Source organism: Montipora foliosa, chromosome 12 (genome assembly GCF_036669935.1).
Source record: "Montipora foliosa isolate CH-2021 chromosome 12, ASM3666993v2, whole genome shotgun sequence".
NCBI classification, from domain to species: domain Eukaryota; kingdom Metazoa; phylum Cnidaria; class Anthozoa; order Scleractinia; family Acroporidae; genus Montipora; species Montipora foliosa.
This window is the reverse complement of record NC_090880.1, coordinates 28,220,275-28,230,274: the sequence shown is the minus strand read 5'-3', so window position 1 is coordinate 28,230,274 and position 10,000 is coordinate 28,220,275. Positions and strand designations below refer to the sequence as shown.

Genomic DNA, 10,000 nt, shown 5'->3' with positions numbered 1-10,000 from the left:
TAGCCGCCGGAAAATGAAGCAAAGCAAATGTATCAACAAAGCAAATGTATCAACAAACAGGAGACGAAGTGAGGTGAGCGGTGAATTTTTTTTTTTTTGGCTAAGATGATATGGTTTACAAATAGAGTACATGTTCTGTACTGCTGGTGTATTTGATTAAATATCTGATTTTATCTTTGCTTCGTTTCTTTTTATTGCTTCCACTTCCATTTCTCTTATAACTTGAGCCTTCTGCCATGAGAATAGTTTAATTAAACGCCTTTCATATTTGTGTTGTCACGTTTGATCAAAAGCGGTCCAAACGTCGAGTAAACTAAGCTGACTAAGGCCTCTCTTTTGAAATTCTTCAAGCAAAAACTGAACCCATCTTCTTTGACGTTTCGTAATCTCATGGCAATTGTCGTCAAAATACGGTATCAGGAAATGAAGCCCTATACCGCCTTTTAAACTTGTGGCAATGTTGCATCCTGCCGCTACGCATGTAAGCTCCATTCAAAAAATCCGTAGAGAAGAAGTCAAATTTTGACGTCACAATTGCAGCTAGACCCATACCTATCTTGTCTCTGTAGCGCGGTAGGCTAACGTGGCAGTATTTTGCCGCTAATTTTATACGTATTCAACAGATCGTTTCTCTTATAACTTGAGCTTTCTGCAAGGAGAATCGTATTAAAAATAGGTGTTTAATGAAACGTCTTCCATATTTGTGTTGTCACGTTTGATATTCCTTTACCACTTTCGTAATTTTTTACAGTGAGAACTGAGCATCATGCAGACTCGAGACTGAAGCCCTGCGCAAATGAAAGGCTTCAAGGTCCTCCAACATGTGCTTAAACATCCGTTCGATTTTGTTGAAGAGCGATTTTCAAACCCTTCCCCCCCCCCCCCCCCCTCTCCTCCCTACCCTTTCCACTGTGTTGAAAAAATGTTTAATCAAAGTTGAGTCCATCAGTCAGGGTCAACATGGTTCAACAAAATCGAACGGATGTTGAACCCTTTCGCCTGGGCCTTAACTGATTAGAAATTCGTCTTCGAAGACTTGACACTTAGCATTGAGAAGCACTAGAATAAATATCACAGTTGACTCTTACTCAGCGCAATGAATACCAGCGTTCTTCAGTGTGGTTTCGAAATTTCTAAGCACTCTATTGACTCCTCACAACCTTTGCGAAATATCTATGAAATCTTGTCCAAAATCTTAGTACGCGTCGAAAGTCTGAGAACCCGGTGATTGATGGAATTTAAGTGTATCAATGTACTGAGTTAAATGTTAATAATTGGACATAATTAAACGATAAAAGCAAGTTTAAAAGCTGTCGTTGCTGTTATTATTATGTAATATGCTGTTACCTTAAAAAGATACCCTAACAGATACCAGCTTAGACTTTGTGGCCCAAAAAACCTTTAGACACCTTAAAAGATATCACGATCATCCCCGCCCGTTGCCCCCCGCGGGGTTAAAAAGTTCTAGCTCATCTTCCTTTCGAACGCAAATTTAAGAAATCAGTCGTTGGGTGCCCCAGGTATTTTCCAGGTTTCATTTGTCAAGTATAGCAAGAACGTTCACGAATCCTATTTTTCAATCGAATCTTTGTAGCGCCGCTATTTTGCGCTTAATGGCAATTTTTCTTTTTTGTCACGTCGCTTTCGCCTAAAGACAACTGTTGACGCTGTTGTGCCGCATTACAATCAAAGAAATTATTTTAATATTATTTTAATCCCCTGAATTTCTGTTAAAGGCGATAGCTTGTTTTGACTCAAAAAAATTGTGGACTCTTGTAGATCGTTCGATATCACGGCAAAGGCACGTTTACACGACAGAGGAAAAATGGCACGGGTCCGATAAAAAGTGGAACGGTTTCAATCATGTTGTAAAGAAACAGTGAACTTTTATCCGCTCCGCTACGGAACCATAGGCGCCTATGGTCCTGTAGAGGAACGGATAAAAGTTCACTGTTTCTTTACAAAACTGAATGGAACCATTCCACTTTTTCTCGGACCCGTGCCATTTTTCCTCTGTCGTGTAAGCGAACCTCAAATTGGTAATGATCTGCCTGTCGAGCTCTCTCTGTTGACCTCAGTTGTGTACTTTGTCAACGGCGAAGAAAGTTATATTACTCGAAATCACCCGCTTCAAGTTCTCTTTTCTTTTTAGTTCACTCAGTGAAACTTTTCTAGCCAGTTGACCCATCAGTTCTAAACGTTTACGTTCATTTCAGTCAAAAAGTCGACCAATAAATCCCGATGCAACAGTGATTTGTTAATTTGGTGGCTGTATTTAACTTGGTAATATTGTGTTGACTTGAATTTATCACGGTCAATTTTCATTGTAAATACAACTCTTACCACTCAGCCTATCTTTATTCGTCGTGATTCTATTCATCTATTCCCATTATGTCATCAACTCCCGGCATATTTTGCTGTTTTTTTGCGTTATTACAATCATGCCAATAGAGCCCTTTCATGTTACAAAATTTACCTCTAGTGTTCCCGTTTCAGTGCTGCTTTAGGAATCCCCAAACCTCAAATCATACACCATAGCACGAGAGGAACCACTAACTCAGTGAGTACACTAAAAGGCCACCCTTCCCATGCAAAACTGTTACAAAGGGAAGGGGAATAAAAAGAGCCCCACAAAATCTGTTTTGATGTTTATAACCGTTATTGCTTTCATACTGTAAATGAATTTAAATAAAACGTAATAAAGTTTTGTATTGCTAATATACCTTTGAGAGGAAGACAGCGACGCTAACGAAAGCTTGAAAAATGAATCAACATTTTCTGACGCTATCATAGACCTGTTTGCCGTCTATATCCCGCACTGTTCGAGTATCACAATATCGGCGAAAATGCTCCAAGTGTATTGTATTGAAAGAATTCGTTATTGAAGTAAATATGGAGAATGAAGGATTGCTTGGAAGTATGTTCACGTTGTCGTCAAAACTTCATCGATTGAATGTGGTTACATTTATTCCTATTTTACTTTATTAGGGACTTCAACATCTACGACGGCGACGAACTGAAAACATCACCTCAAAATATAAACTTTGCGCTTTCGTAAGAGTTCCGCGATTATTCTGTCTCGTTCATGTCATGAGGCGAAGTATCCTAAAACTCAAATGAAAACGAACGTTTCCTCACGTTATTGTCAAAACCCGGCTCAAATTTGGTGATTTTATGTCGCAAAGTACTGGCAGAAATACGTGATAACAAGTGCCCACTACGTTTATTTTTTCTTTTTTAACCAAATGATATACGTTGCGTTCTCTTTACCTTGGCCTTCGTCGTTTCTTAAACTCTGCTTTACTTTCTTGTTTTCCAGAGGACGGAAAAGAAATGTATTGAGAAATATATGCTGCAACTGCAGCACGGCTTTTTCAGCATTAAAACCAAGTTTAGGACGAGTCGCTGTTTCCGTTGCATCCTCGTCCTTGCCAAAGCTCTTTGTTATGGACAAATGAGACATAAGTACATCATTTACGACATGTTCGCGTACGTTTCATCTTATTCAAACTGACAACCCTTCATGCAAAAGGTTAAGGACGGATTTTCATCGCATTGTACAGACCAAACTTCATTCGGCATGTCAACTTTTCCAGTTCTTCAACAAATGACCCAATTGTTTCTATCAACAACCAGAGCATTTTAATTCTAACACTGAATTCACTTGGCTTACAGAAAGATCCTTGGGGAGCGAAGACATTAAATCGCCGAAAGCTTATTAAATGTGTCACTCTAGCTTTTCTGCATTCTTTGGTTCAAGAGAAAGGTACAGACAGTTCGAAATCCGTCGTCTTATAGCTAAGAACGCCGCTCTAAGAACTGTAATATGTCAACAATGTATGCGCAAGATCGGCGCTCTCTGTTGCACAGACCGTCGTCAATTAAGTCAGATATAGAATGTTATTTTTACAGTACCCTACATGGACAATTGAAAAGTTATTGTCAGATGCTCGCGACCTCCACATAACCTAAAATTTGCTCAGTTCACGTCGTCGTCAGGCCGAGAACGGCAATTGGCATGGAAACACGCTTCTAAAACTACGGTTTGAAAACAGTTAATGATGAAGCACTGTCATTTCCTGCTGTTAGATTTCATAACATTTTGCTAGTCTTTCAGAAAAGCCAACCGAGCAAAGTTACTTTGAAACCATGAACTTATCATCATCCTAGAAATATTTATATGCAAATCTGTCTGAGCAGTCCAACAGTTCATGGGGAATATTTCGGGGTTGCGGTCCCATTAAAGGCAAAGCTTGTTTTCGTTGGCTATCGCTTAGAGTTTCTTAGTCACAAAAATATTGTTATTCCACTTGAATGTAGATTGATTGTGTACACCAGGTGAAAATAATTTTCCATCCGTTGACTGGCATATTGACATTTACGAGCGTGACTCTTTGTTCAGTCAAAAGCATCTCAGTTGTAAACGCGAAAAAGTTCAAGCTTGTATCTTTGTGAAGCTCTCTGCAGAATCAATAAAACTTCTTTCTTGTGATTCACCTAAGGTATATTTATTTCGTTTCTCCAACTTGATACTCCACCTTTACCGAAGGCAGTGATCAAAGAAGACTATTTCGTCAGTTATGAAGTACCCGCGAGTGAAAACCCCTTGGGGTGGTTTGCGTTTCCTTGTTGTGTTAATGATGTGCTTTACCATTTTCGTTCATATCTCAGCCATGGATGATCAGCGTCCAAATAATCACGTTGTCCATGCAACTGGACAAAAGACTGAGTCGATGCTGTTTCGCGAACGCAGAGGAATTAAGACAGGGGCACCCAACGTCAATTGTCGGAAAATATCTGTTCGGAAGACGATTTGAGATCTAGAATTTTCGGAACATTTGTTGTAAAATTCCTTGCTTGATTTAGCGAAGGCTAAAACTTCCTTCAGAAACTTGATACCTCTTAATTATTCTTGTTTCTAGCAGTATTAGAATGTTGCCAGTTAATTTAACTCCAAAGGAAATATTATCGCTACAGCTTCAATTTTGTGCGTGTGAGTGAAATGTTTAGTAGAAGTGATTTTTGCGTAGAAAGAGAAAATTAATTTCGCTAAAATTAAAGTTATTATACCAATTAAGTGATTTTCCTCGCAAAAATACGGTTTTTAGAAAATACGCCGCTTGGAGGTATTTATCAAAACGATGGGGCAATGTAAGCGCGTTGGAAAAAAATCATCAAAGACCTGAAGGAAAGAGCCATATTAATTACGGCACTCAGTACAGGATATCATGTAAAATGTCAGCTCCAACAAAATAAATAAATAAATAAATAAAATCATTCGACCAAAATGACCAATCAGATCTAGTACGCAATCAAACGTTTACTATCACTGTAAAACTCTTTAACATTTTATTCAATACGGACAGTTCTTCAGTTACATGTTCTTTCCGTAAAATATTATTATGCCTTAACCTGCTTGAGCTTGAATACCTTTCTTTTACCTCAGACATGACCATTTGATAACAATCGACAATTCAGATGAATATCAACACTTCAATTTTATTTTGTTATAGACTTGATGCACTGATGCGGTTCCCTCGTCTGGGAAGATCAAGTGGGAATTCTTGCAATTCACTTATAGCCTACCTTTTGGGTTGGTATAGAGCCCACCCATGATTATAAGATAATGGCATTTAAAAGAAAAGTTATTCAGTGATAAAAGTTATTTCTTTTCATTTGTTTGAGGCACAACAGAAAATAAACTCTTCCGTTACTTGGGAAGTTCTCAACAGTACATGAACGCAAAAAAATTCTAATATAAAAGCACTATTTTGTTCAGGTTATTTTTTAAGGAAAAAAATTGAAGGTTATAATTAATATGACTACCAACTACTAATTTTAAGAAATCATCCGATTATTGACCTCTAAGGCATTGAATTGTTTTGTACCATTTCCATTCTCAAAGGAAAGAATATCCAAAACAGTGGAAAGGAAAAGATGGGACCTCCTGGACCCCCTGGTCCACCAGGGACACCAGGATTGGCTGGTAACCCTGGTTCGGGTGGAAAAACAGGCCCCAAAGGTAAACCAAACTCCCCGCTGCTCATAGACTTCACTTCATATTGCTGTCATTGATTTCGCTGTCTTCGAATTAATTTTGCCGGCCTAAAACCTCTGAAACCGTGAAGAAAGCACCCCTTTTGTGATGAATAAAACCATGCTGGCAATGGTATATCAAATTTAATGTACAGGAGAAGGAGGTGTTTACAACGAAATTTGTGGCCGTTTCTGCGAGAAAGAGCCAAAATTAGGCAAAACGTTAATCTATAGGTTAAAATCAACTTCCATTCTTTCCATAAGTACTCAAAAAAAAAAAAAAAGAACAAAAAAAATTAGTCTCATCTCAGTGACCAATGGAGTCTGTAATGAACAAAGGAAAAATTTTATCTTTTGTACTCCACCACAGTTTAAAGCTTTGAAATTGTAGCGGCAAAATAGCATGGTAGAGCCCCTCTAAAAAACTAAAAAAGTTAAAACTGGTCCAAACTGAGGATGATTTGATTCAACCCGCAATCGCCAAATAGAAGTGTTGAAACGTCTTTCATCGGACCATGTCCAACCTCAATACAGGATAACTACCTAACAGAAAATTAAAAAACCAAAACCAATGAAAGTAATTACTTTGGCCAATAAAAAAGGAGGGAAACATGCCTCATTTCTTTGCTTATTTCAGCAACATAATCAGGCGTGTGTAAAAATTATACAACTGTCTGACATAGTGAATACCTTCAAAATGTTGCTTCAATAAGCAACGAAATGTCGTTTCTGCCTTTTGCCCATCCTTTATGCTAAAAATTAGTTTCACACCGAGTTAAACATCTTCCCCGTCTTCCCTTTTGTTTGTGACCATGGAAAACTGCTCCCTTGCAACTTTTCCCATCAGCACACAACAAATGATGATGACACATGCGAGTGTACCTCTTTTCCCCACAGGGGAACCAGGAAAGCCTAGCACAAACACACCGTTGCCAGGCCCTCCTGGTCCTAAAGGACAACAAGGAGCCCAGGGACCTCAAGGAGCCAAAGGAGAAAAAGGACAAAACGGAAATGGACAGTCTGGGGTGAAGTATGTTCGGTGGGGAAGGACCACATGTCCCAGCGGTGCTCAGATTGTTTATAAAGGTATAAAAATCACTGAACAAGGCTGATTGCATCACTTGAAAATAGCAGCTGGCCCAAGCAATTACCCTTACTTTGCTTCATGTTTTGGTGCTTGTGATAACATTCTTGAAGTCTCAAAATTTCCTTTCTTTATAGGTATAATAATAAGTCACAGGGGTCGTGGGGAGTAGAAAACGAATTACGCAAAAGGAACACGAATCAAAAGAAAATACTGATCTCGCTAAAAATAGACTGAATGAAAACATAGCATGGCAAAAACACCAAAAGCCACAACAGTGAGAATTCTTTTAGAGGTGTAATTTAGTTAGGAATTAGTACTTGTTTTTTCCTCTCTAAGAAAGCTAAACGCGTTTTACATACCGTTTCCACGTTTTAGGGATAATTGGGGGTGAATGGTACCACCACTACGGTGGTGGAGCCAACTACCTTTGTCTTCCTCACAATCCAAAGTACGACAAATACAAAGATGGTCACCAGATGGCAGGATACATTTACGGCACTGAATATCAAATCAGTGAATACAACGGAGACCCTTTTAAGAGAAATCTCCATGATCATGACGCACCCTGTGTTGTCTGCTTCGTGAAGTCACGTGGCTCAATGCTGATGATGCCCGCAAGGAATGACTGTCCATCTGGATGGACCGAGGAGTATCATGGGTATCTGATGACTGAACATCATGGTCACAAACATTCAAGAGATTTCATCTGTGTCGATGGTGATCCAGAATATGTTCCTGGTAGCCATGCTAGCAAAGATGGTGCCTTGTTGTATCCTGTGGAAGGCGTTTGTGGTTCACTTCCCTGTCTGCCATATATCAGCGGTCGAGAGTTAACATGCGCCGTCTGCACCAAGTAATGAAAGAAAGAAAGCTTGAACAGTAGTTGATTTGCATTAGAACTAAACAGAAACTAAATGAAATATCAATCGCTAGCAAGCCAGAGAGCAAATGTAGAGTACGGGTACAAAATAATAAACTTGTTGATCTTAATGAGTCTTGTGTTACACGATTATGTTCAATTCGATCCACTAATCAGCACCCTACAGCCGCACGTCTTGGAACAAGCGCCCCCTTCGATTGGCACCGAATATGCTAAACATTTTTAGATGTACTCAAATCTTCTTACAACACAGTAGAAAAACTTAAACTGACTTATCTCCCGCAGCAATTCTTTTTCCATTAATTAATTGAAAGTTCTCCGACAAATCAAAATTAATCCGAGGTTGACTCCAATGGAAGCAAAATACGCAGGCATTTCTAATTGAATTTCTCCAGATGCAGCGCCTCAAAAGCAGCGGCTTGGGCTTTGACCTTTAAACTTTTGCATGGTTTAGAGAAATCATCCACTGACTTATCTGGGATGAACCACTGGATCATTACTAACGGTGACCGCATTTATCTTAATGTATTATCTAACAAAGCACGCCCGTCAGTGAGCAATGATGAACCGATTTGATTATTTGCGTCTGATAATCTCAAAATTCACAAAGGGTAGTTGTGCCATATCGGATTACGAAGCCCTTCTAGCCTCTAATTCCCTGTTTTATACAAGACAAGACAAGTATGCTCTCCCTAAACTAGCCAGCAGTAACTTGGCCGCGTACTCGAGTCGTTAAAAATCAAATGAACCCAGCGAATTTGCGCCAGAACAGTAGTGATTAGCCTGGGTAGCTAAGTAGTGATCGGAAAGACAGAAACCTTCTTTTTGTGCGTTTTCATTGCTACCACATATATATTTACCTAACTCTCGATAACCCCGTCATCGAAAGATCCCGCTTTTAGAATTACTTCGATGAAATTGCAATGGCAACATGCGCCTCACTTCCAAGCAGTACAGCTGTGCTCATTTACTCAGACGGAATATTATTTCTTGATACGTAATACGTAAATGTTTCAATGTGACCTGACTGTAAGTGTTTTCTCTCATTTTGATTGACTTCTTTTCCTCAAAGAAGAAAGAAAACTGCGAAGTATAAGAGAACGTCGCCATTTTGTATGTGAATGCGGAGGCGTAATTTGGATCTGAAATTTTAGCGTCGTGGTAACGTGTCGTCACCGCTTTGAGACTCTGCACGAGATCCAAGATACATTTCAGACTGCGGGAAACCGGGTTTGCTGAAAATAATGGAAATCACAAATCATCGGCTAGTATCTATAGATTAACTGACTAACGATAACTTCACCTGAAGATTCCAAAATGACCTACTTTTGTCTCAGTTTCGATATTTTGGCAAACAATAGACAAAGTTCGCTGATTGGTGTCACGGTTCAATTTTGAATGCAATCAAACGATATCTGTACTTTCTAACAGTATTTTGATGAAAAAACGTGCCTATAACTACTTCTTCCGAAAGTACCATTGTTTTGTTGAAAATCCACTGAAGCAACTGAAATTGTAACCACGTACGTTCTTTGCGAAACGGAGTTAAGTTTTTCATTAGAACTGCTTCCACGAAAAACATTTCCAACTAGTTTCGGCGCCAATGTCTTGTTTAAATATATCAAGACTGGGCCAAGCTGAACCACTTAACGTTCTCTAACCAATATTTCGTGTAAGTTTCTTTTCTCAAATTTCGTTTGTTGAATTTCTTTTAGGGCAGTTGTTACGTGAATTCTATACTATATATGACGGCCTCCTTTCAAATCATGAGATGGTTTTGTGAACAATTAAAAGTCAAAGCAAAAAACAAACACTAAAAACAAATATTGGGCTGTTGCCGTGAAAAGAAGAAATACTCCCGTATAAATTACTTGTGAAGCTGGTGTAATTGCAAGTTTACGTGTTTTCCTGCGCTGAGAAAAAACACTGAAAACTTGGAACACCTGTCGGGTTGTGGTTGAGAGAGACTGACTGAATGAAAAGCGTTTGGGAGAATC

General features: G+C 39.0%; 2 protein-coding genes across 3 annotated transcripts in view; both read left to right on the top strand.

The window, feature by feature from the left end:
* Positions 1–8,107, top strand: part of LOC137979746 (short-chain collagen C4-like) — an 11,245-nt gene extending 3,138 nt beyond the window's left edge. Inside the window, exons 3-7 of one of the 2 annotated variants that reach the window (XM_068827087.1) lie at positions 1–73; positions 5,514–5,593; positions 5,906–6,022; positions 6,934–7,122; positions 7,499–8,107. The exon at positions 1–73 is cut by the window's left edge and continues 39 nt beyond it. In XM_068827087.1, the coding sequence (XP_068683188.1) occupies positions 45–73; positions 5,514–5,593; positions 5,906–6,022; positions 6,934–7,122; positions 7,499–7,980 (897 nt within the window). In that variant the 5' untranslated portion in view covers positions 1–44 and the 3' untranslated portion in view covers positions 7,981–8,107. The remainder of the gene's footprint in view (positions 74–5,513; positions 5,594–5,905; positions 6,023–6,933; positions 7,123–7,498) is intronic. The other variant, XM_068827088.1, reaches the window with a different exon arrangement.
* The window catches only part of LOC137979743 (short-chain collagen C4-like), a 40,302-nt gene that overhangs the window by 3,347 nt on the left and 26,955 nt on the right, over positions 1–10,000 (top strand). The window lies entirely within an intron of this gene.